Source organism: Salvelinus fontinalis, unplaced genomic scaffold (assembly GCF_029448725.1).
Source record: "Salvelinus fontinalis isolate EN_2023a unplaced genomic scaffold, ASM2944872v1 scaffold_0052, whole genome shotgun sequence".
In the NCBI taxonomy this organism is placed as follows: Eukaryota; Metazoa; Chordata; class Actinopteri; order Salmoniformes; family Salmonidae; genus Salvelinus; species Salvelinus fontinalis.
Genome location: NW_026600261.1, coordinates 385,730 through 413,067, shown reverse-complemented (window position 1 = coordinate 413,067; position 27,338 = coordinate 385,730). Strand labels below are relative to the sequence as shown.

Below are 27,338 nucleotides of genomic sequence, written 5' to 3'. Positions count from 1 at the left end.
CAAGAGTCTTGTTTCAACTTGCAGGCTGTGTGTTTGAGTTCAAGAGTCTTGTTTCAACTTGCAGGCTGTGTTTTTGAGTTCAAGAGTCTTGTTTCAACTTGCAGGCTGTGTGTTTGAGTTCCAGAGTCTTGTTTCAACTTGCAGACTGTGTGTTTCAGTTCAAGAGTCTGGTTGCAGCTTGAGGGCTGATTTGATGCTCCTCATTGATCTCTGAATCTATTAGCCTTTATTTTTAACCTTAATTGTTGTAATGAATATCATTTATTTGCTATAATACGTCTTACTAATTCTGTTTTCAATGGCTTGTATTGATCCCGGCTCGGTCCGGCTCCAGGGTAGATGGAGGCTGTAGGTGAATGATAATGTTTTGCAGGCTGGTGATGTACATTGAAAGAGACATCAGGCAGGCCACGCCAGGGAAGGAGCTACAAAGCAGCAATGAATACCTGTCAAAATGCCTCGATCTGCTCATCCGTCACGTCGTGCTGCAGCTGCCAGCCATTCTGGGTAAATCAATCACAATAACACAAAAACCACAGCACTAAGAGGAGATGAGGAGAGGAGGAGGGGAGGGGAGATGAGAGGAGGGGAGGTGAAGTGAAGTAGGGTTGAGGGGAACTTGCATCAATGGCTGGATTGAGCAAGCCAATTTGATTCTCCCTCTTTTTAATTACCTTTCTGATTGAATTTTAAATCACCCAGCCAGGTATTGACCTTTTCCTGACGTTTAATTTGTAAATCAGTGCTGCTAACATGGCACGTCTCCCATCAGAGGGCCGGAAGCCAGACCCAACTGGTTCAAACCGGTCCGGGCTCATTCTCCTCTAAGATCACTGGGAGGAGAGGAGGGGAGAGGAGAGGATGGGGAGAGGAGAGGAGGAGAGGGTATGGGGAGATCACAGGGAGATTAGGAGAGAGGAAGGGGTAGGGTGGGGAGAGGAGACTGAAGGGGAGGAGAGGTGAGGGGGTGCAAGGGAGGGGTGGGGAGAGAGAACCCTCTCTCTGTACTCTGTAGATTACATGCTGTCTGTCTGTCACCCCTCTGTACTGTGTAGATGACATGCTGTCTGTCTGTCACCCCTCTGTACTGTATAGATGACATGCTGTCTGTCTGTCACCCCTCTGTACTGTGTAAATTATATGCTGTCTGTCACCCCTCTGTACTGTGTAGATGACATGCTGTCTGTCTGTCACCCCTCTGTACTGTGTAAATTATATGCTGTCTGTCACCCCTCTGTACTGTGTAGATGACATGCTGTCTGTCTGTCACCCCTCTGTACTGTGTAAATTATATGCTGTCTGTCACCCCTCTGTACTGTGTAGATGACATGCTGTCTGTCTGTCACCCCTCTGTACTGTGTACATTATATGCTGTCTGTCACCCCTCTGTCCTCTGTACTGTGTAGATGACATGCTGTCTGTCTGTCACCCCTCTGTACTGTGTAAATTATATGCTGTCTGTCACCCCTCTGTACTGTGTAGATGACATGCTGTCTGTCTGTCACCCCTCTGTACTGTGTACATTATATGCTGTCTGTCACCCCTCTGTCCTCTGTACTGTGTAGATGACATGCTGTCTGTCTCTCTCTTCTCTGTCCTCTGTACTGTGTAGATGACATGCTGTCTGTCTGTCTCTCTCTCCTCTGTCCTCTGTACTGTGTAGATGACATGCTGTCTGTCTCTCTCTCCTCTGTCCTCTGTACTGTGTAGATGACATGCTGTCTGTCACCCCTCTCTCCTCTGTCCTCTGTACTGTGTAGATGACATGCTGTCTGTCTCTCTCTCTCCTCTGTCCTCTGTACTGTGTAGATGACATGCTGTTTGTCTCTCTCTCCTCTGTCCTCTGTACTGTGTAGATGACATGCTGTCTGTCTCTCACTCCTCTGTCCTCTGTACTGTGTAGATGACATGCTGTCTGTCACCCCTCTGTCCTCTGTACTGTGTAGATGACATGCTGTCTGTCTCTCTCTCCTCTGTCCTCTGTACTGTGTAGATGACATGCTGTCTGTCTCTCTCTCCTCTGTCCTCTGTACTGTGTAGATGACATGCTGTCTGTCTCTCTGTCCTCTGTCCTCTGTACTGTGTAGATGACATGCTGTCTGTCTCTCTCTCCACTGTCCTCTGTACTGTGTAGATGACATGCTGTCTGTCTCTCTCTCCTCTGTACTGTGTAGATGACATGCTGTCTGTCTCTCTCTCCTCTGTCCTCTGTACTGTGTAGATGACATGCTGTCTGTCTCTCTGTCCTCTGTCCTCTGTACTGTGTAGATGACATTCTGTCTGTCTCTCTCTCCACTGTCCTCTGTACTGTGTAGATGACATGCTGTCTGTCTCTCTCTCCTCGGTCCTCTGTACTGTGTAGATGACATGCTGTCTGTCTCTCTCTCCTCTGTCCTCTGTACTGTGTAGATGACATGCTGTCTGTCTCTCTCTCCACTGTCCTCTGTACTGTGTAGATGACATGCTGTCTGTCACCCCTCTCTCCTCTGTCCTCTGTACTGTGTAGATGACATGCTGTCTGTCTCTCTCTCCTCTGTACTGTGTAGATGACATGCTGTCTGTCTCTCTCTCCTCTGCCCTCTGTACTGTGTAGATGACATGCTGTCTGTCTCTCTCTCCTCTGTCCTCTGTACTGTGTAGATGACATGCTGTTTGTCTCTCTCTCCTCTGTCCTCTGTACTGTGTAGATGACATGCTGTCTGTCTCTCTCTCCTCTGTCCTCTGTCCTCTGTACTGTGTAGATGACATGCTGTCTGTCTCTCTGTCCTCGGTCCTCTGTACTGTGTAGATGACATGCTCTCTGTCTGTCTTTCACCCCTCTGTCCTCTGTACTGTGTAGATGACATGCTGTCTGTCTCTCTGTCCTCTGTCCTCTGTACTGTGTAGATGACATGCTGTCTGTCTCTCTCTCCTCTGTCCTCTGTACTGTGTAGATGACATGCTGTCTGTCTCTCTCTCCTCTGTCCTCTGTACTGTGTAGATGACATGCTGTCTGTCTCTCTGTCCTCGGTCCTCTGTACTGTGTAGATGACATGCTGTCTGTCTCTCTCTCCTCTGTCCTCTGTACTGTGTAGATGACATGCTGTCTGTCTCTCTCTCCTCTGTCCTCTGTACTGTGTAGATGACATGCTGTCTGTCTCTCTCTCCTCTGTCCTCTGTACTTTGTAGATGACATGCTGTCTGTCTCTCTGTCCTCTGTACTGTGTAGATGGCATGCTGTCTGTCTCTCTCTCCACTGTCCTCTGTACTGTGTAGATGACATGCTGTCTGTCTCTCTCTCCTCTGTCCTCTGTACTGTGTAGATGACATGCTGTCTGTCACCCCTCTCTCCTCTGTCCTCTGTACTGTGTAGATGACATGCTGTCTGTCTCTCTCTCCTCTGTACTGTGTAGATGACATGCTGTCTGTCTCTTTGTCCTCTGTCCTCTGTACTGTGTAGATGACATGCTGTCTGTCTGTCTCTCTCTCCTCTGTCCTCTGTACTGTATAGATGACATGCTGTTTGTCTCTCTCTCCTCTGTCCTCTGTACTGTGTAGATGACATGCTGTCTGTCTCTCTGTCCTCGGTCCTCTGTACTGTGTGGATGACATGCTGTCTGTCTCGCTGTCCTCGGTCCTCTGTACTGTGTAGATGACATGCTGTCTGTCTCTCTGTCCTCGGTCCTCTGTACTGTGTAGATGACATGCTGTCTGTCTGTCTTTCACCCCTCTGTCCTCTGTACTGTGTAGATGACATGCTGTCTGTCTCTCTGTCCTCTGTCCTCTGTACTGTGTAGATGACATGCTGTCTGTCTCTCTCTCCTCTGTACTGTGTAGATGACATGCTGTCTGTCTCTTTGTCCTCGGTCCTCTGTACTGTGTAGATGACATGCTGTCTGTCTGTCTCTCTCTCCTCTGTCCTCTGTACTGTGTAGATGACATGCTGTTTGTCTCTCTCTCCTCTGTCCTCTGTACTGTGTAGATGTCATGCTGTCTCTCTGTCACCCCTCTCTCCTCTGTCCTCTGTACTGTGTAGATGACATGCTGTCTGTCTCTCGGTCCTCTGTACTGTGTGGATGACATGCTGTCTGTCTCGCTGTCCTCGGTCCTCTGTACTGTGTAGATGACATGCTGTCTGTCTCTCTGTCCTCGGTCCTCTGTACTGTGTAGATGACATGCTGTCTGTCTGTCTTTCACCCCTCTGTCCTCTGTACTGTGTAGATGACATGCTGTCTGTCTCTCTGTCCTCTGTCCTCTGTACTGTGTAGATGACATGCTGTCTGTCTCTCTCTCATCTGTCCTCTGTACTGTGTAGATGACATGCTGTCTGTCTCTCTGTCCTCGGTCCTCTGTACTGTGTAGATGACATGCTGTCTGTCTCTCTGTCCTCGGTCCTCTGTACTGTGTAGATGACATGCTGTCTGTCTCTCTGTCCTCGGTCCTCTGTACTGTGTAGATGACATGCTGTCTGTCTGTCTCTCACCCCTCTGTCCTCTGTACTGTGTAGATGACATGCTGTCTGTCTCTCTCCCCTCTGTCCTCTGTACTGTGTAGATGACATGCTGTCTGTCTCTCTCTCTCCTCTGTACTGTGTAGATGACATGCTGTCTGTCTCTCTCTCCTCTGTACTGTGTAGATGACATGCTGTCTGTCTCTCTCTCCTCTGTCCTCTGTACTGTGTAGATGACATAATGTCTGTCTCTCTCTCCTCTGTCCTCTGTACTGTGTAGATGACATAATGTCTGTCTCTCTCTCTCTCCTCTGTCCTCTGTACTGTGTAGATGACATGCTGTCTGTCTCTCTCTCCTCTGTCCTCTGTACTGTGTAGATGACATGCTGTCTGTCTCTCTCTCCTCTGTCCTCTGTACTGTGTAGATGACATGCTGTCTGTCTCTCTCTCCTCTGTCCTCTGTACTGTGTAGATGACATGCTGTCTGTCTCTCTCTCCTCTGTCCTCTGTACTGTGTAGATGACATGCTGTCTGTCTCTCTCTCCTCTGTCCTCTGTACTGTGTAGATGACATGCTGTCTGTCTCTCTCTCCTCTGTCCTCTGTACTGTGTAGATGACATGCTGTCTGTCTCTCTCTCCTCTGTCCTCTGTACTGTGTAGATGACATGCTGTCTGTCTCTCTCTCCTCTGTACTGTGTAGATGACATGCTGTCTGTCTCTCTCTCCTCTGTCCTCTGTACTGTGTAGATGACATGCTGTCTGTCTCTCTCTCCTCTGTCCTCTGTACTGTGTAGATGACATGCTGTCTGTCTCTCTCTCCTCTGTCCTCTGTACTGTGTAGATGACATGCTGTCTGTCTGTCTCTCTCTCTCTCCTCTGTCCTCTATACTGTGTAGATGACATGCTGTCTGTCTCTCTCTCCTCTGCCCTCTGTACTGTGTAGATGACATGCTGTCTGTCTCTCACCCCTCTCTCCTCTGTCCTCTGTACTGTGTAGATGACATGCTGTCTGTCTCTCTCTCCTCTGTCCTCTGTACTGTGTAGATGACATGCTGTCTGTCTCTCTCTCCTCTGTCCTCTGTACTGTGTAGATGACATGCTCTCTGTCTCTCTCTCCTCTGTCCTCTGTACTGTGTAGATGACATGCTGTCTGTCTCTCTCTCCTCTGTCCTCTGTACTGTGTAGATGACATGCTGTCTGTCTCTCTCTCCTCTGTCCTCTGTACTGTGTAGATGACATGCTGTCTGTCTCTCTCTCCTCTGTCCTCTGTACTGTGTAGATGACATGCTGTCTGTCTCTCTCTCCTCTGTCCTCTGTACTGTGTAGATGACATGCTGTCTGTCTCTTTCTCCTCTGTCCTCTGTACTGTGTAGATGACATGCTGTCTGTCTCTCTCTCCTCTGTCCTCTGTACTGTGTAGATGACATGCTGTCTGTCTCTCTCTCCTCTGTCCTCTGTACTGTGTAGATGACATGCTGTCTGTCTCTCTCTCCTCTGTCCTCTGTACTGTGTAGATGACATGCTGTCTGTCTCTCTCTCTGTCCTCTGTACTGTGTAGATGACATGCTGTCTGTCTCTCTCTCCTCTGCACTGTGTAGATGACATGCTGTCTGTCTCTCTCTCCTCTGCACTGTGTAGATGACATGCTGTCTGTCTCTCTCTCCTCTGTCCTCTGTACTGTGTAGATGACATGCTGTCTGTCTCTCTCTCTGTCCTCTGTACTGTGTAGATGACATGCTGTCTGTCTCTCTCTCCTCTGTCCTCTGTACTGTGTAGATGACATGCTCTCTGTCTCTCTCTCCTCTGTCCTCTGTACTGTGTAGATGACATGCTGTCTGTCTCTCTCTCCTCTGTCCTCTGTACTGTGTAAATGACATGCTGTCTGTCTCTCTCTCCTCTGTCCTCTGTACTGTGTAGATGACATGCTGTCTGTCTCTCTCTCCTCTGTCCTCTGTACTGTGTAGATGACATGCTGTCTGTCTCTCTCTCCTCTGTCCTCTGTACTGTGTAGATGACATGCTGTCTGTCTCTCTCTCCTCTGTCCTCTGTACTGTGTAGATGACATGCTGTCTGTCTCTCTCTCCTCTGCACTGTGTAGATGACATGCTGTCTGTCTCTCTCTCCTCTGTCCTCTGTACTGTGTAGATGACATGCTGTCTGTCTCTCTCTCCTCTGTCCTCTGTACTGTGTAGATGACATGCTGTCTGTCTCTCTCTCCTCTGTCCTCTGTACTGTGTAGATGACATGCTGTCTGTCTCTCTCTCCTCTGTCCTCTGTACTGTGTAGATGACATGCTGTCCGCGCTGGGCAGTATAGTGGGCAGGAAGCATCCCTCCACTGTTCAGGCCAAGCAGCTGAAACAGAGTGTACCCATGATGACTGTGATGCTCCACCTCCTCACCTCTCAGGTAACCCTTCCTACTGAACACTGTCTGTTAGGGCTGGCCACTATACCGTATTCTACCATATACCGCTATTGATGCGCGGACCGGTTTGGGTTTTTACTTAAGCAGTAATGCACCTCGGGGGTTTGTGGTATATGGCCAATATACCACAGCTAAGAAATGTTCTTATACACGACGCATCGCGGAGTACAGCCTGGACACAGCCCTTAGCCGTGGTATATTGGCCATATACCACAAACCCCTGAGATACTTTATTGCTATTATAAACTGTTTACCAATGGAATTACGGCAGTAAAAATACATGTTTTGTCATACCTGTGGTATACAATCTGATATACCATGGCGGTCAGCCAATCGGCATTCAGGGCTCGAACCACCCAGTTTATAATTTAACTTATATAACGGTATTTGAATGTTTGGTTTGTTAAATGTTAAACACAGTGTGTAACATCCCATTTTTATAGTTTACTTCGCTACTTGAGTCATCTCTCTCTCCATGCAGCTTTCCACACAGACCTAGCCCCGCCCCACACAGACCTAGCCCCGCCCCACAAAGACCTAGCCCCGCCCCACATAGACCTAGCCCCGCCCCACATAGACCTATTCCCGCCCCACACAGACGTAGCCCCGCCTCACACAGACATAGCCCCGCGCCACACAGGCCTAGCCCTGCCCCACACATGCCTAGCCCCGCCCCACACAGACCTAGCCCCGCCCCTGTCACTTAAGGAGCACATTTGTTGTTCCTCGACCAGGGGACACTGGTTCAGTCTGGATGGTCACTGCAGCACATACAACAATGTTGATGACAACGATGCTGTTTTCACCTTGCTTCTTATTATAAATCCACTAGAGTTTTATAATGACACGATTATTTTGTGTTTCTTATATCTGCAAACAGCTAGTTTGTATTTTTATTAGCAAGTTGGGCCTAAATTGTGTTAGCCTCTAATGCTAATCGCTCTTTAGCTGGCTAGCTAGCTAGCTAATAAATGTACTGAATCAGAGCAAACGTAATTAGCAATTCAGCCTGACAATACCAGTGATGGTTTAGACCTAAATCAGCATGTTGTCTAAATCAGAGGACTAAGAGCTAAGAGAAAACATTCAATGTAGCCAAAGATGATATTGTCCCTTAGTTTCCTACCCTGTCACAATAACTCCTCCCTGGCACTTTCATTCATTGTCACGTCAAACAACACTGTATTATTATATTCTAACTAGATAATTAGAATAATCATTATATTTCCATGATTCCAACGGTTCACCCAACTTTTTTGCTCTAAATTGCAAGCCAAATCACAATTGGAACATTTGGTTAAAGATAAGGCCTAGATTGTTTGCCCATATTGTTCAGCCCTACAGTACGTGGCAGTGTGGAAATGATCTCAAATGAGTGCAGGAAATGCAGAAATTGATGAAAATGCTGAATTTTTGGGGGGGTTGAATTGAACAGTGTAAAACTGTTAGAAAAAAAATTAGAATGGAGAAAGACCCATTGAAATCACAAAATAGCACTGCGCTCGGACACCCCCCCACCCCCCCTTCTATGGGTTCGCCCCCCCCCCCCCCCCCCCCCTTCTGAACCAACACTTTCATCTTCAGATGAATGCACTAACTGTAAGTCACTCTGGATAAGTGCTTCTGCTAAATGACTCAAATGTAAAAATGTTCAAATAAAGCACATTTACAACTTGTATTATTCAAAAACATAAAATACTTTCATACCGTCCAATTTTTTAACAATGACCATGTTATTATATTTTGTCATATCGCCCAGCCCTACTTTGTGTGTGTGTGTACAGATCAAGTACAGTACATGCATGTGCGTGATTGCGAAATGAGATCACTTGTTTAATAAGATGGGACCTCAGTCAGTTATAATTGATTCACAAGCTAATGTCCAGGATGGGTCAGGATCTCTGACACTATTGAATAACTCCCAATTGTCTGTTTGAACATGTTATAGCATCTCTCCATCATAAAACATACAGCACACGGCCCAGAGGCTTCAACTGATGCTTATTGATACATTTCTGAAACCCTTCTGCTGTTATGTCCACTCCTACCACCTAGAGCCAATGAATCAGGGGGTGAGCTTTAAGAGCTGTGAGTCTCTCCTCATCCAAACCAACAGAGATCATAATCAACTTTATCACAGGCAGAGTAGAGCAGGGAACTGTGCCAGAGACCACGGCTCATCTGAGCACTGCCGCAGCTAATTGGATTAGAATGCTGCAGTCGAACAGTCACACACGCACACACACACACACACACACACACACACACGCATCAAGTACTGTGTGCAATGAGCATCAATAACCTTGATACGTAATTGAAGTTGCTTGGTTTTATGCTTACATACAGTATCTGAGCTGTTTGGAGTGGTGAAACTGATGTGGTTGTTTACCAATATGCTTCTGGTTCACCTGGATACCTGTCGGCTGGCCAACACTGAGAGGGTGTCAAATAAGAAACCAGCTTAACAAGGAGAAGTTGAAATATTCACACCCCACCTACTGTACATCTGATCTATGTTACTGTGGCAAAACAGATTTAGATATCAAAGTCATAGCTGATGCACTATTGACGTTTACATTTAGGCTAAACTTTGAATCATCTTTTCCAAAGCCATATTACTAATAGATAATATACCCAGAGATGTCACATAAACGTGTAGAAAATACATTAAAGGTTGTTATTCTCATCCCACTCTGCCTCACAGACAGATTATTGCCAGTTGCCATTAGACATGGTGGGGAGATTGGATTTAGTGGGGACTGTTTCAATTGAGCAGAAATGATGAATATGACTAAATCTTAGCGAGAGAGATGCTTGTCAACAAGCAGCCTGCTGGATGAAACCATGCAGTGATTAAATATCGCTCCTCCATTTCCCCTGCCATTCTTCACGGAGACGAGACAACACCACCACAGTGTTGAGCCGTCTCATTAGAAAAGTAATAACTTGTCACTCTCATAGATCCCCCCTCTGCCATTGCCTCATTTTACAAGGTAACGCATTAGTCTGTTAAATGGGGTTACTGTGTTATTTATCTGTGATGTGACAGATAGCTGTCCCTAATAGCGGTGGGCCTTGCCATGCGTGGGTAATAACATGATGGTATTAAAACTAACTGTAGCTGGGCTCTGATGTGGGTAATAACATGATGGTATTAAAACTAACTGTAGCTGGACTCTGATGTGAGTCTTGCTGATGGTATTAAAACTAACTGTAGCTGGACTCTGATGTGAGTCTTACTGATGGTATTAAAACTAACTGTAGCTGGACTCTGATGTGAGTCTTACTGATGGTATTAAAACTAACTGTAGCTGGGCTCTGATGTGGGTAATAACATGATGGTATTAAAACTAACTGTAGCTGGACTCTGATGTGAGTAATAACATGATGGTATTAAAACTAACTGTAGCTGGGCTCTGATGTGAGTAATAACATGATGGTATTAAAACTAACTGTAGCTGGACTCTGATGTGAGTAATAACATGATGGTATTAAAACTAACTGTAGCTGGACTCTGATGTGAGTCTTGCTGATGATATTAAAACTAACTGTAGCTGGGCTCTGATGTGAGTCTTACTGATGGTATTAAAACTAACTGTAGCTGGACTCTGATGTGAGTCTTACTGATGGTATTAAAACTAACTGTAGCTGGACTCTGATGTGAGTCTTACTGATGGTATTAAAACTAACTGTAGCTGGGCTCTGATGTGAGTCTTACTGATGGTATTAAAACTAACTGTAGCTGGACTCTGATGTGAGTCTTACTGATGGTATTAAAACTAACTGTAGCTGGGCTCTGATGTGGGTAATAACATGATGGTATTAAAACTAACTGTAGCTGGGCTCTGATGTGAGTAATAACATGATGGTATTAAAACTAACTGTAGCTGGACTCTGATGTGAGTCTTGCTGATGATATTAAAACTAACTGTAGCTGGACTCTGATGTGAGTAATAACATGATGGTATTAAAACTAACTGTAGCTGGACTCTGATGTGAGTCTTACTGATGGTATTAAAACTAACTGTAGCTGGGCTCTGATGTGAGTCTTACTGATGGTATTAAAACTAACTGTAGCTGGACTCTGATGTGAGTCTTACTGATGGTATTAAAACTAACTGTAGCTGGACTCTGATGTGAGTCTTACTGATGGTATTAAAACTAACTGTAGCTGGGCTCTGATGTGAGTCTTACTGATGGTATTAAAACTAACTGTAGCTGGACTCTGATGTGAGTCTTACTGATGGTATTAAAACTAACTGTAGCTGGGCTCTGATGTGGGTAATAACATGATGGTATTAAAACTAACTGTAGCTGGGCTCTGATGTGAGTAATAACATGATGGTATTAAAACTAACTGTAGCTGGACTCTGATGTGAGTCTTACTGATGGTATTAAAACTAACTGTAGCTGGGCTCTGATGTGAGTCTGGTCTTACTGATGGTATTAAAACTAACTGTAGCTGGACTCTGATGTGAGTCTTACTGATGGTATTAAAACTAACTGTAGCTGGACTCTGATGTGAGTCTGGTCTTACTGATGATATTAAAACTAACTGTAGCTGGACTCTGATGTGAGTCATACTGATGGTATTAAAACTAACTGTAGCTGGACTCTGATGTGAGTCTTACTGATGATATTAAAACTAACTGTAGCTGGACTCTGATGTGAGTCATACTGATGGTATTAAAACTAACTGTAGCTGGACTCTGATGTGAGTCATACTGATGGTATTAAAACTAACTGTAGCTGGGCTCTGATGTGGGTAATAACATGATGGTATTAAAACTAACTGTAGCTGGGCTCTGATGTGAGTAATAACATGATGGTATTAAAACTAACTGTAGCTGGACTCTGATGTGAGTCTTACTGATGGTATTAAAACTAACTGTAGCTGGGCTCTGATGTGAGTCTTACTGATGGTATTAAAACTAACTGTAGCTGGGCTCTGATGTGAGTCTTACTGATGGTATTAAAACTAACTGTAGCTGGGCTCTGATGTGGGTAATAACATGATGGTATTAAAACTAACTGTAGCTGGGCTCTGATGTGAGTCTTACTGATGGTATTAAAACTAACTGTAGCTGGGCTCTGATGTGAGTCTTACTGATGCTATTAAAACTAACTGTAGCTGGGCTCTGATGTGAGTCTTACTGATGCTATTAAAACTAACTGTAGCTGGACTCTGATGTGAGTCTTACTGATGGTATTAAAACTAACTGTAGCTGGACTCTGATGTGAGTAATAACATGATGGTATTAAAACTAACTGTAGCTGGGCTCTGATGTGGGTCTTACTGATGGTATTAAAACTAACTGTAGCTGGGCTCTGATGTGAGTCTTACTGATGGTATTAAAACTAACTGTAGCTGGGCTCTGATGTGAGTCTTACTGATGCTATTAAAACTAACTGTAGCTGGGCTCTGATGTGAGTCTTACTGATGGTATTAAAACTAACTGTAGCTGGGCTCTGATGTGAGTCTTACTGATGCTATTAAAACTAACTGTAGCTGGACTCTGATGTGAGTCTTACTGATGGTATTAAAACTAACTGTAGCTGGGCTCTGATGTGAGTCTTACTGATGCTATTAAAACTAACTGTAGCTGGGCTCTGATGTGAGTCTTACTGATGCTATTAAAACTAACTGTAGCTGGGCTCTGATGTGAGTCTTACTGATGGTATTAAAACTAACTGTAGCTGGGCTCTGATGTGAGTCTTACTGATGGTATTAAAACTAACTGTAGCTGGGCTCTGATGTGAGTCTTACTGATGGTATTAAAACTAACTGTAGCTGGACTCTGATGTGAGTCTTACTGATGGTATTAAAACTAACTGTAGCTTGGCTCTGATGTGAGTAATAACATGATGGTATTAAAACTAACTGTAGCTGGGCTCTGATGTGAGTAATAACATGATGGTATTAAAACTAACTGTAGCTGGACTCTGATGTGGGTAATAACATGATGGTATTAAAACTACCTGTAGCTGGACTCTGATGTGAGTCTTACTGATGGTATTAAAACTAACTGTAGCTGGACTCTGATGTGAGTCTTACTGATGGTATTAAAACTAACTGTAGCTGGACTCTGATGTGAGTCTTACTGATGGTATTAAAACTAACTGTAGCTGGACTCTGATGTGAGTCTTACTGATGGTATTAAAACTAACTGTAGCTGGGCTCTGATGTGGGTAATAACATGATGGTATTAAAACTAACTGTAGCTGGACTCTGATGTGAGTCTTACTGATGCTATTAAAACTAACTGTAGCTGGACTCTGATGTGGGTAATAACATGATGGTATTAAAACTAACTGTAGCTGGACTCTGATGTGAGTCTTACTGATGCTATTAAAACTAACTGTAGCTGGACTCTGATGTGGGTAATAACATGATGGTATTAAAACTAACTGTAGCTGGACTCTGATGTGAGTAATAACATGATGCTATTAAAACTAACTGTAGCTGGACTCTGATGTGAGTCTTGCTGATGGTATTAAAACTAACTGTAGCTGGACTCTGATGTGAGTCTTACTGATGGTATTAAAACTAACTGTAGCTGGGCTCTGATGTGAGTCTTACTGATGCTATTAAAACTAACTGTAGCTGGACTCTGATGTGAGTCTTACTGATGGTATTAAAACTAACTGTAGCTGGGCTCTGATGTGAGTCTTACTGATGCTATTAAAACTAACTGTAGCTGGGCTCTGATGTGAGTCTTACTGATTTTATTAAAACTAACTGTAGCTGGGCTCTGATGTGGGTAATAACATGATGCTATTAAAACTAACTGTAGCTGGGCTCTGATGTGAGTCTTACTGATGGTATTAAAACTAACTGTAGCTGGACTCTGATGTGAGTCTTACTGATGGTATTATAACTAACTGTAGCTGGGCTCTGATGTGAGTCTTACTGATGCTATTAAAACTAACTGTAGCTGGGCTCTGATGTGAGTCTTACTGATGCTATTAAAACTAACTGTAGCTGGGCTCTGATGTGGGTAATAACATGATGGTATTAAAACTAACTGTAGCTGGACTCTGATGTGAGTAATAACATGATGCTATTAAAACTAACTGTAGCTGGACTCTGATGTGAGTCTTACTGATGGTATTAAAACTAACTGTAGCTGGGCTCTGATGTGAGTCTTACTGATGGTATTAAAACTAACTGTAGCTGGACTCTGATGTGAGTCTTACTGATGCTATTAAAACTAACTGTAGCTGGACTCTGATGTGGGTAATAACATGATGATATTAAAACTAACTGTAGCTGGGCTCTGATGTGAGTAATAACATGATGCTATTAAAACTAACTGTAGCTGGACTCTGATGTGAGTCTTGCTGATGGTATTAAAACTAACTGTAGCTGGACTCTGATGTGAGTCTTACTGATGGTATTAAAACTAACTGTAGCTGGACTCTGATGTGAGTCTTACTGATGGTATTAAAACTAACTGTAGCTGGACTCTGATGTGGGTAATAACATGATGGTATTAAAACTAACTGTAGCTGGACTCTGATGTGAGTCTTACTGATGATATTAAAACTAACTGTAGCTGGACTCTGATGTGAGTCATACTGATGATATTAAAACTAACTGTAGCTGGACTCTGATGTGAGTCATACTGATGATATTAAAACTAACTGTAGCTGGACTCTGATGTGAGTCATACTGATGATATTAAAACTAACTGTAGCTGGACTCTGATGTGAGTCTGGTCTTACTGATGATATTAAAACTAACTGTAGCTGGGCTCTGATGTCGGGACTGATGCTCTGGTTTACATCTATGTGTCAGTCACTCTACTACAGGCCATGTCTGCCCTGGAGCTCGTTATCAATACATGTATGGAGCAGTCCTTTAATGTTGTTTGGAGTGTTTGTTTTAGTGGATGCACTCTCTCGTGTGTGTGTGTGTGTGTGTGTGTGTGTGTGTGTGTGTGTGTGTGTGTGTGTGTGTGTGTGTGTGTTTGCACTGCTGGACCTGGTGAGAAAGAGAAAACGATGCTCTACTGTGGGCTGACAGCTCAGTGGGGCTTTACGAAGCCTCTGCTTACAGGAGCAGAGAAAGTAGGCAGGGAATTAAGAGTTAGAGAGGAGGACAGGTTGGCTGAGGTCAGAGAGATAGAACTTACTGTAACTGGGACACAGTGTAATATCTATCTCCCTTTCCCTCTCTCTCTCTCTCTCTCTCTCTGTCTCTGTCTCTCTGTCTTTCTCTCTGTTTTTTAGATATTCAGGCCACAGGTTGTGACTGAGGAGTTTCTCTTCAAATTTGGAGCACTGCTGGTAAGTTATTGAGACAGCGATGTGTAGTGGTATAGTCCCATGGCCTTCTGCACCCCTCATTTCTAATGTTTTGTCTTCCAGAATCACATAACATCTATTGATGCCAGTGAGACCAGTTTGGGCAGTGCAATAGGTGAGTGAATATCAGCTTGCTTTATCACTGGTTATTAGTAGTATAGGTTTCATCTGGACAACTGGCCCATAAAGTCCATACTGAAGGTGTAACCTGCTGCTTGATTCCCAGGACAGGCAGGTTCAGAGGAGCTGATCAGGAACACTCTGTCAGCTGTGGAGGCCATCACCCAGCACCCAGCCCTGCTGATGCCCCATCACTGTACTGTGAGTAGGATCCTAGTCCCTAACCTCTTAGCCCCTTAGCCCAAACTCCTTAGCCCCTAGTCCCTAATCTCATAGTCCCTGGCCCCTAAGCCCCTAACCCCCTAGTTCCTAACCTCTTAGCCCCTAACCCCTTAGCTCCTAACCCCCTGGGCCCTTAGCCCCAAACCCTTAGCACCTAACCTCTTAGCCCCTAGTCCCTAACCTCTTAGCCCCTAGTCCCTAATTTCTTAGCCACTAACCCCTTACCCCCTAACCCCTTAGCCCCTAGCCACTAACCCCCTCACCCATTAGCCCCAACCCCTTAGCCCCTAACCTCTTAGCCCCTAGCCATTAACCCCTTAGCTCCTAACCTCTTAGTCCCTAACCTCTTAGCCCCTAGTCCCTAACCTCTTAGCCACTAACCCCTTACCCCCTAACCCCTTAGCCCCTAGCCACTAACCCCCTGACCCCTTAGCCCCAACCCCTTAGCCCCTAACCTCTTAGGCCCTAGCCATTAACCCCTTAGCTCCTAACCTCTTAGTCCCTAACCTCTTAGCCCCTAGTCCCTAACCTCTTAGCCACTAACCCCTTAGCCCCTAACCTCTTAGCCCCTAACCTCTTAGCCCCTAACCTCTTAGCCCCTAACCTCTTAGCCCCTAGCCATTAACCCCTTAGCCCCTAACCTCTTAGCCCCTAACCTCTTAGCCCCTAACCTCTTGCCCCAACGTCTTAGGCCCTAGCCCCTAACCTCTTAGCCCCTAACCTCTTAGCCCCTAACCTCTTAGCCCCTAGCCTCTTAGCCACTAGCCTCTTAGCCCCTATCCCCCAACTCCTTCGCTCCTAACCCCTTAGCCCCTAGCCCCTAACCTCTTAGCCCCTATCCCCTAACCACTAGCCCCTAACTCCCTAGCACAACAGTCTCTTTTCACCCTCTAGGCTATATTAACGCCCCATCACTGTACTGTGAGTCTGGCCCTGTGGTCTGCAAGGCGCCTGCAGCAACAGCAGCTCCCTAAGCCCTAGGCACTGCAGCCTGCAGCAACACTGGCCTCGTCCAGAAACAACCCTTGACCCCTAACCCTTAGGCACTGGTCCACTCAGATGTCCACTCAGCCTCTCGACACTTATGTAGATCTAAGGATTAGTGGTTAGGGGTTGTCTACCAGCCCTGTACTTCCCTCCCCAACACAGGGCCCTGGCATGGGGGGTTGACTTGGAGTAGTCATGTATGGTGTTGGAGAGAGACTGTCAGGCCAGCAGAGCATCAGTTGTGCTGTCTCAGAGCTCCAGCAGAGTGCAGCTGGACCTTGTTCTGGTCTGAGGAGACTGTGTAATGAATATTGACATACAGGAAGGAGCTGGGCCAGGCACAGCCTGAGTCCTAAATGGAGCGCTATTCCCTATATACTATTGGCCATGGTCAAAAGTAGTGCACTATAAAGGGAATAGGGTGCCATTTCGGACGCAGACAGGAAGTAATGAGTTGAAGAGGCTTGATGTTCCTGTGAAGAAGAAGAGCAGCTCCTCTGATACTAAGAAGAAGAAGAAGCACAGCTCCTCTCATACTGAGTAACATGAGAAGAAACTTGAATTACATGTCTGACACTAGTCATTAGATTCTGCTGAGCGTTGTCTGTCAGCGGTGGGGTTTTGGGAAGGGAGCAGTACACACACACACACACATGCATGAGTACACACACATACACACACAGTTTAATGTTTCCTTTTGTTCCCGAGTGGCACAGTGGTCTAAGGCACTGCATCTCAGTGCAAGAGGCGTCACTACAGTTCCTGGTTCGAATCCAGGCTGTATCACATCCGGCCGGTATTTGGAGTCCCATAGGGCGGTGCACAATTGGCCCAGCGTTGTCCGGGTTTGGCCGGGGTAGGGAGTCATTGTAAATAAGAATTTGTTCTTAACTGACTTGCCTAGTTAAATAAAGGTTAAATAAATTGTTGGAACAAGCTCTCTGCAGAGGTGAACCACAGCAATATCGGATCTAGTCATCTGTTTTTAGTTTGATCTATTTATACTCTTGACTGGCTGTTGCCTGATAGAAAAGCTTCTTCTGAGTCAGACAGACACTTAAAAACAGTTTGCACGGCGGAGGGAGAATGTGTGCTAAACAGAATATAATGGGAAATAGGCGACAGCAAAGCACAACCGTCTCTTCTGATGGATATATTCTAATAAACAACAAAGGTGCTCAATGGATCCATCCCAAATGGCACCCCAATCCCCTTATACAGTAGTGCACTGCTTTTGTCCAGGGCGCATAGGGCTCTGGTCGAGGGTAGTGCACTATATAGGGAATAGGCTGCCATTTGGGATGGATCCATCAAGACACAGTACATTCTTTATACCCACCTCAGGCTTCTTATTCTAATGTTGTCTCCTGTTTAGATTACATCCTCGTTGAGACTAGAACAGAACAGAGCGTTTACTGTTGTTTCTATGGAAATAGTCCTCATCATAATAGACTAGAACAGAACAGAGCGTTTACTGTTGTTTCTATGGAAATAGTCCTCATCATAATAGACTAGAACAGAGTGTTTACTGTTGTTTCTATGGAAATAGTCCTCATCATAATAGACGAGAACAGAGTGTTTACTGTTGTTTCGATGGAAATCGTCCTCATCATAATAGACGAGAACAGAGTGTTTACTGTTGTTTCGATGGAAATAGTCCTCATCATAATAGACGAGAACAGAGTGTTTACTGTTGTTTCTATGGAAATAGTCCTCATCATAATAGATGAGAACAGAGTGTTTACTGTTGTTTTTATGGAAATAGTCCTCATCATAATAGACGAGAACAGAACAGAGCGTTTACTGTTGTTTCTATGGAAATCGTCCTCATCATAATAGACGAGAACAGAGTGTTTACTGTTGTTTCGATGGAAATAGTCCTCATCATAATAGACGAGAACAGAACAGAGCGTTTACTGTTGTTTCGATGGAAATCGTCCTCATCATAATAGACGAGAACAGAGTGTTTACTGTTGTTTCGATGGAAATAGTCCTCATCATAATAGATGAGAACAGAACAGAGCGTTTACTGTTGTTTTGATGGAAATCGTCCTCATCATAATAGACGAGAACAGAGTGTTTACTGTTGTTTCGATGGAAATAGTCCTCATCATAATAGATGAGAACAGAACAGAGCGTTTACTGTTGTTTCGATGGAAATAGTCCTCATCATAATAGACGAGAACAGAACAGAGCGTTTACTGTTGTTTCGATGGAAATCGTCCTCATCATAATAGGGATGGATCCAATTGTTATTATAAAAAGCGCTCACATCAGGTGTTTATGATCGAAGGACAGGGGCAACATGATATTTACATCGAGATTGGGAGTGCTCACACAAGTGCTCGATTTCATTGCTCCTCCTTTTAATAGACAACATGTTTTAAAGAAAAGACATGATTATACATTTGCATGTGATGAATAAATGACTTGTAGGTGATGTATAATAGGAGTCAAATGGAAATACTGTCTTATATTAGGTTTATGTGTTGTTTATTTGATGTTTATGGTTTATTTGGTTTATTTGGTTTAAAGAAAATGTTTTATCTCTTCAAGGTTGTTGATTGCGTTCTTCCTCCACTGACTTCTCTTGCCTTCAGTAAAAACGGTAAGGAAACGGCTGGGTCATGTGCTGTCCTTGCTTAACATCTCAGGACATAGATAGGCAGTCTGGAACGTGCCCATTCTGCAATGTTCCCTATCTAGCATGGCACACAGCAAGGCCCTCGGTCTAAAGTTAACCATAACTGCATGTGCTTGGTATTGTAGTAAATGTTTTGATTTGTATGTAAGGTAAATATCAGCTCTCTCACTGCAGAGGGTCTGCATGGATCAATAATGCTGTGTGTGTGTGTGTGTGTGTGTGTGTTACATGCTCTGTGCTCTGTGTTGTGTTGTAGTGGAGTGGCGTATCGTCAGCTTGCGGGTTCTGTCAGAGATCACACTGCTGCTGCTGAGCCAAGAGGCCGTGGAGGAGGGAGAGAGGAAGGAGGAGAGGAGAGAGAGAGAGTGCAACTCTTCAACTGGCAGACTACTGACTCTCATTACAGAAGCCCTTCTTCCACAGTGAGTATGCTCTCTCCTGCATCTCTCTCCTCTACCCTCTCTATCACTCTGCTCTTCTCAACATTTTCCCTCTCTCTCCTCCCCCCTCTTAACTCCCCTACCCTCTCTCCCTGCTCTCTCTCTCTGCTCTCCCCTATCCTCTCCCCTCTCTCTTATCTCCCCTACACTTTCTTTCATCTCCCCTCTCCTCACCTCCCCCCCTCTCTCTCCTCTCCTCACCCCCCCCCCTCTCTCCTCTCCTCTACCCTCTCTCTCTCCGCTCTCCTTTACCCTCTCTCTCCTCTCCTCTCCTCTCCTCTCTGCTCTCTCCTCTACCCTTTCTCTCTCTACTCTCCTCTACCCTCTCTCTCTCTACTCTCCTCTACCCTCTCTCCTCTACTCTTCTCTACCCTCTCTCCTCTCTCTCTCTACTCTACTCTACCCTCTCTCTCTCTCTACTCTCCTCTACCCTCTCCTCTCTCTCTCTCTCTACTCTCCTCTACCCTCTCTTCTCTCTACTCTCCTCTACCCTCTCCTCTCTCTACTCTCCTCTACCCTCTACTCTCTCTCTCTACTCTCCTCTACCCTCTCCTCTCTCTACTCTCCTCTACCCTCTCTCTCTCTCTACTCTCCTCTACCCTCTCCTCTCTCTCTCTACTCTCCTCTACCCTCTCTTCTCTCTACTCTCCTCTACCCTCTCTTCTCTCTACTCTCCTCTACCCTCTCCTCTCTCTCTCTCTCTACTCTACTCTACCCTCTCTCTCTCTCTACTCTCCTCTACCCTCTCTTCTCTCTACTGTCCTCTACCCTCTCCTATCTCTACTCTCCTCTACCCTCTACTCTCTCTCTCTCTCTACTCTCCTCTACCCTCTCCTCTCTCTACTCTCCTCTACCCCCTCTCTCTCTCTCTACTCTCCTCTACCCTCTCCCTTTGTGCCTCCCTGTCTTCAGCTGCTTCTGCAGACTTCTCAACTTTAGCTCATTTAAAAGCTCTGATGACATCTGGGCCTGTGTGTGTGGAGTGCAGTCAAAGTAGTGAACCTTCCTGTTTTGGCAACTTTATTTGGCCAGTTCCCTAGTGGAGAAATAAACGTTTGAAATAAACGTTTTAGATTTATTGAAATGTTTTTTTCGTTAGTAATTTAGATTTATTGAATTCAATATTTAAGCCAGTCCCCATATGTGTTTGCCAGTGCTCTGCAGAGGATTTCTAGATAGTTAGTAAAACATCTATACACCTATCAACAATCTGTTGAACTAACTAGACCCTAAACCTATCTGTAGGGGACTACCCAAATAGCTATCCATATAAAGTGTGGCTGATGTCTCTCCTGTGTTGTACAGGTATGAATCTCTCCTGTTGGAGCCAGACCCAATCCCAGTCTACGCTCTCAAGTTGCTGGTGGCCCTCACAGAACACAGCAGCCCCGTCAACAGGTAAAACCTTCTAAACCGGCCTCCCGAGTGGCGCAGCGGTCTAGTCACTGCGTCGCAGTGCTTGAGGCGTCATTACAGACCGACCGTGACCGGGAGACCCATAGCCGACCGTGACCGGGAGACCCATAGCCGACCGTGACCGGGAGACCCATAGCCGACCGTGACCGGGAGACCCATAGCCGACCGTGACCGGGAGACCCATGAGGCGGCGCACAATTGGCCCAGCGTCGTCCGGGTTAAGGGAAGGGTTCGGCCGGCCCGGGATTTCATTGTCTCATCGTGTTCTAGCGACTCCTTGTTGCGGGCCGGGCGCCTGAAAGCTGACTTTGAGCGCCTGCTGGACGGTGTTTCCTCTGACACATTGGTGCGACTGGCTTCCGGGTTAAGCGAGCAGTGTGTCAAGAAGCCGTGCGGCTTGGCAGGGTCGTGTTTCGCAGGACGCACAGCTCTCTAGGGGAGTTGCAGCGATGGGACAAGACTGGAACTACCAATTGGATATCACGATATTGGGGAGAAAAAGGGGTAAAATAAAATAAATAAATAACTTCTAAACCAGGGATCATCAACTAGATTCCGCCGTGGGACGTTTTGTTTCTGGAGTGGATGGTCGGGGGTCCAGAACATAATTACAAATCATTTGTAGACTGTAAACTGACCGCAAGAAGCCCAAACAGATATAATATTAGACTAAACATAATCATTTCAAACCTTGCTTACATTTGTATATAATCACGTATCTCTCTGTTATGTGTGGGAATACTTGGGAACAGATTTCAAAATGAAAATAGCTTGGAGCTGATTTCCTGGTGTTTTTACAGTCTTTTATGTCCTACCATGGAAAAAAATATAGATACTGTATTTTGTGCTCAGAACATTTTAGTTGCCAAATAAAACCATTCAGCCCCGCGGGTTGCCAGCTGGGGAACCCTGTTTTAAACCATCTCCAGATAGACAGACTAGGACTGTCATCTTGATGAAAACCAAAGAGTCTATCCAACACAATATCATCTTGAAGAAAAGCAAAGAGTCTAACCAACACAATGTCATCTTGAAGAAAACCAAAGAGTCTATCCAACACAATGTCATCTTGATGAAAACCAAAGAGTCTAACCAACACAATGTCATCTTGAAGAAAACCAGAGAGTCTAACCAACACAATGTCATCTTGAAGAAAACCAAAGAGTCTAACCAACACAATGTCATCTTGATGAAAACCAAAGAGTCTAACCAACACAATGTCATCTTGAAGAAAACCAGAGAGTCTAACCAACACAATGTCATCTTGAAGAAAACCAGAGAGTCTAACCAACACAATGTCATCTTGAAGAAAACCAGAGAGTCTAACCAACACAATGTCAAAATGATTAAATGATTGAGAAGCTGCTTTATTCCGCATCTGTTATTGTCTACCCAGAGTTCATGGAGGTGAGTTGCGATGGGGTTGCTATGGCATCTGTTATTGTCTACCCAGAGTTTATGGAGGTGAGTTGCGATGGGGTTGCTATGGCATCTGTTATTATCTACCCAGAGTTTATGGAGGTGAGTTGCGATGGGGTTGCTATGGCATCTGTTATTGTCTACCCAGAGTTTATGGAGGTGAGTTGCGATGGGGTTGCTATGGCATGTGTTATTGTCTACCCAGAGTTTATGGAGGTGAGTTGCGATGGGGTTGCTATGGCATCTGTTATTATCTACCCAGAGTTTATGGAGGTGAGTTGCGATGGGGTTGCTATGGCATCTGTTATTGTCTACCCAGAGTTTATGGAGGTGAGTTGCGATGGGGTTGCTATGGCATCTGTTATTGTCTACCCAGAGTTTATGGAGGTGAGTTGCGATGGGGTTGCTATGGCATGTGTTATTATCTACCCAGAGTTTATGGAGGTGAGTTGCGATGGGGTTGCTATGGCATGTGTTATTATCTACCCAGAGTTTATGGAGGTGAGTTGCGATGGGGTTGCTATGGCATCTGTTATTGTCTACCCAGAGTTTATGGAGGTGAGTTGCGATGGGGTTGCTATGGCATGTGTTATTATCTACCCAGAGTTTATGGAGGTGAGTTGCGATGGGGTTGCTATGGCATGTGTTATTATCTACCCAGAGTTTATGGAGGTGAGTTGCGATGGGGTTGCTATGGCATCTGTTATTGTCTACCCAGAGTTTATGGAGGTGAGTTGCGATGGGGTTGCTATGGCATGTGTTATTATCTACCCAGAGTTTATGGAGGTGAGTTGCGATGGGGTTGCTATGGCATCTGTTATTGTCTACCCAGAGTTTATGGAGGTGAGTTGCGATGGGGTTGCTATGGCATCTGTTATTGTCTACCCAGAGTTTATGGAGGGGAGTTGCGATGGGGTTGCTATGGCATCTGTTATTGTCTACCCAGAGTTTATGGAGGTGAGTTGCGATGGGGTTGCTATGGCATCTGTTATTGTCTACCCAGAGTTTATGGAGGTGAGTTGCGATGGGGTTGCTATGGCATGTGTTATTATCTACCCAGAGTTTATGGAGGTGAGTTGCGATGGGGTTGCTATGGCATGTGTTATTATCTACCCAGAGTTTATGGAGGTGAGTTGCGATGGGGTTGCTATGGCATCTGTTATTGTCTACCCAGAGTTTATGGAGGTGAATTGCGATGGGGTTGCTATGGCATGTGTTATTATCTACCCAGAGTTTATGGAGGTGAGTTGCGATGGGGTTGCTATGGCATGAGTTATTATCTACCCAGAGTTTATGGAGGTGAGTTGCGATGGGGTTGCTATGGCATCTGTTATTGTCTACCCAGAGTTTATGGAGGTGAGTTGCGATGGGGTTGCTATGGCATGTGTTATTATCTACCCAGAGTTTATGGAGGTGAGTTGCGATGGGGTTGCTATGGCATCTGTTATTATCTACCCAGAGTTTATGGAGGTGAGTTGCGATGGGGTTGCTATGGCATCTGTTATTGTCTACCCAGAGTTTATGGAGGTGAGTTGCGATGGGGTTGCTATGGCATGTGTTATTATCTACCCAGAGTTTATGGAGGTGAGTTGCGATGGGGTTGCTATGGCATCTGTTATTGTCTACCCAGAGTTTATGGAGGTGAGTTGCGATGGGGTTGCTATGGCATCTGTTATTGTCTACCCAGAGTTTATGGAGGTGAGTTGCGATGGGGTTGCTATGGCATGTGTTATTATCTACCCAGAGTTTATGGAGGTGAGTTGCGATGGGGTTGCTATGGCATCTGTTATCATCTACCCAGAGTTTATGGAGGTGAGTTGCGATGGGGTTGCTATGGCATCTGTTATTGTCTACCCAGAGTTTATGGAGGTGAGTTGCGATGGGGTTGCTATGGCATCTGTTATCATCTACCCAGAGTTTATGGAGGTGAGTTGCGATGGGGTTGCTATGGCATGTGTTATTATCTACCCAGAGTTTATGGAGGTGAGTTGCGATGGGGTTGCTATGGCATCTGTTATTGTCTACCCAGAGTTTATGGAGGTGAGTTGCGATGGGGTTGCTATGGCATCTGTTATTGTCTACCCAGAGTTTATGGAGGTGAGGTGCGATGGGGTTGCTATGGCATCTGTTATTGTCTACCCAGAGTTTATGGAGGTGAGTTGCGATGGGGTTGCTATGGCATCTGTTATTGTCTACCCAGAGTTTATGGAGGTGAGTTGCGATGGGGTTGCTATGGCATGTGTTATTATCTACCCAGAGTTTATGGAGGTGAGTTGCGATGGGGTTGCTATGGCATCTGTTATTGTCTACCCAGAGTTTATGGAGGTGAGTTGCGATGGGGTTGCTATGGCATCTGTTATTGTCTACCCAGAGTTTATGGAGGTGAGTTGCGATGGGGTTGCTATGGCATGTGTTATTATCTACCCAGAGTTTATGGAGGTGAGTTGCGATGGGGTTGCTATGGCATCTGTTATTGTCTACCCAGAGTTTATGGAGGTGAGTTGCGATGGGGTTGCTATGGCATGTGTTATTATCTACCCAGAGTTTATGGAGGTGAGTTGCGATGGGGTTGCTATGGCATGTGTTATTATCTACCCAGAGTTTATGGAGGTGAGTTGCGATGGGGTTGCTATGGCATCTGTTATTGTCTACCCAGAGTTTATGGAGGTGAGTTGCGATGGGGTTGCTATGGCATCTGTTATTATCTACCCAGAGTTTATGGAGGTGAGTTGCGATGGGGTTGCTATGGCATCTGTTATTGTCTACCCAGAGTTTATGGAGGTGAGTTGCGATGGGGTTGCTATGGCATGTGTTATTATCTACCCAGAGTTTATGGAGGTGAGTTGCGATGGGGTTGCTATGGCATCTGTTATTGTCTACCCAGAGTTTATGGAGGTGAGTTGCGATGGGGTTGCTATGGCATCTGTTATTATCTACCCAGAGTTTATGGAGGTGAGTTGCGATGGGGTTGCTATGGCATCTGTTATTGTCTACCCAGAGTTTATGGAGGTGAGTTGCGATGGGGTTGCTATGGCATGTGTTATTATCTACCCAGAGTTTATGGAGGTGAGTTGCGATGGGGTTGCTATGGCATCTGTTATTGTCTACCCAGAGTTTATGGAGGTGAGTTGCGATGGGGTTGCTATGGCATGTGTTATTGTCTACCCAGAGTTTATGGAGGTGAGTTGCGATGGGGTTGCTATGGCATGTGTTATTGTCTACCCAGAGTTTATGGAGGTGAGTTGCGATGGGGTTGCTATGGCATCTGTTATTGTCTACCCAGAGTTTATGGAGGTGAGTTGCGATGGGGTTGCTATGGCATCTGTTATTGTCTACCCAGAGTTTATGGAGGTGAGTTGCGATGGGGTTGCTATGGCATCTGTTATTGTCTACCCAGAGTTTATGGAGGTGAGTTGCGATGGGGTTGCTATGGCATGTGTTATTATCTACCCAGAGTTTATGGAGGTGAGTTGCGATGGGGTTGCTATGGCATCTGTTATTGTCTACCCAGAGTTTATGGAGGTGAGTTGCGATGGGGTTGCTATGGCATGTGTTATTATCTACCCAGAGTTTATGGAGGTGAGTTGCGATGGGGTTGCTATGGCATGTGTTATTATCTACCCAGAGTTTATGGAGGTGAGTTGCGATGGGGTTGCTATGGCATCTGTTATTGTCTACCCAGAGTTTATGGAGGTGAGTTGCGATGGGGTTGCTATGGCATCTGTTATTGTCTACCCAGAGTTTATGGAGGTGAGTTGCGATGGGGTTGCTATGGCATGTGTTATTATCTACCCAGAGTTTATGGAGGTGAGTTGCGATGGGGTTGCTATGGCATCTGTTATTGTCTACCCAGAGTTTATGGAGGTGAGTTGCGATGGGGTTGCTATGGCATGTGTTATTATCTACCCAGAGTTTATGGAGGTGAATTGCGATGGGGTTGCTATGGCATCTGTTATTGTCTACCCAGAGTTTATGGAGGTGAGTTGCGATGGGGTTGCTATGGCATCTGTTATCATCTACCCAGAGTTTATGGAGGTGAGTTGCGATGGGGTTGCTATGGCATCTGTTATTGTCTACCCAGAGTTTATGGAGGTGAGTTGCGATGGGGTTGCTATGGCATCTGTTATCGTCTACCCAGAGTTTATGGAGGTGAGTTGCGATGGGGTTGCTATGGCATCTGTTATCGTCTACCCAGAGTTTATGGAGGTGAGTTGCGATGGGGTTGCTATGGCATGTGTTATTGTCTACCCAGAGTTTATGGAGGTGAGTTGCGATGGGGTTGCTATGGCATGTGTTATTGTCTACCCAGAGTTCATGGAGGTGAGTTGCGATGGGGTTGCTATGGCATGTGTTATTGTCTACCCAGAGTTTATGGAGGTGAGTTGCGATGGGGTTGCTATGGCATGTGTTATTGTCTACCCAGAGTTTATGGAGGTGAGTTGCGATGGGGTTGCTATGGCATGTGTTATCGTCTACCCAGAGTTTATGGAGGTGAGTTGCGATGGGGTTGCTATGGCATGTGTTATTGTCTACCCAGAGTTTATGGAGGTGAGTTGCGATGGGGTTGCTATGGCATCTGTTATTGTCTACCCAGAGTTTATGGAGGTGAGTTGCGATGGGGTTGCTATGGCATGTGTTATTATCTACCCAGAGTTTATGGAGGTGAGTTGCGATGGGGTTGCTATGGCATGTGTTATTATCTACCCAGAGTTTATGGAGGTGAGTTGCGATGGGGTTGCTATGGCATGTGTTATTATCTACCCAGAGTTTATGGAGGTGAGTTGCGATGGGGTTGCTATGGCATGTGTTATTGTCTACCCAGAGTTTATGGAGGTGAGTTGCGATGGGGTTGCTATGGCATCTGTTATTATCTACCCAGAGTTTATGGAGGTGAGTTGCGATGGGGTTGCTATGGCATGTGTTATTGT

At 45.4% G+C, this 27,338-nt stretch overlaps 1 protein-coding gene across 1 annotated transcript in view; it reads left to right on the top strand.

Moving 5' to 3' along the window:
* Positions 1-27,338, top strand: part of ulk4 (unc-51 like kinase 4) — a 133,942-nt gene that overhangs the window by 55,636 nt on the left and 50,968 nt on the right. The window contains exons 23-30 of the mRNA XM_055911151.1: positions 374-507; positions 6,716-6,837; positions 15,088-15,144; positions 15,226-15,277; positions 15,389-15,483; positions 19,048-19,099; positions 19,392-19,557; positions 20,881-20,973. Of these exons, the coding sequence (XP_055767126.1) occupies positions 374-507; positions 6,716-6,837; positions 15,088-15,144; positions 15,226-15,277; positions 15,389-15,483; positions 19,048-19,099; positions 19,392-19,557; positions 20,881-20,973 (771 nt within the window). The remainder of the gene's footprint in view (positions 1-373; positions 508-6,715; positions 6,838-15,087; positions 15,145-15,225; positions 15,278-15,388; positions 15,484-19,047; positions 19,100-19,391; positions 19,558-20,880; positions 20,974-27,338) is intronic.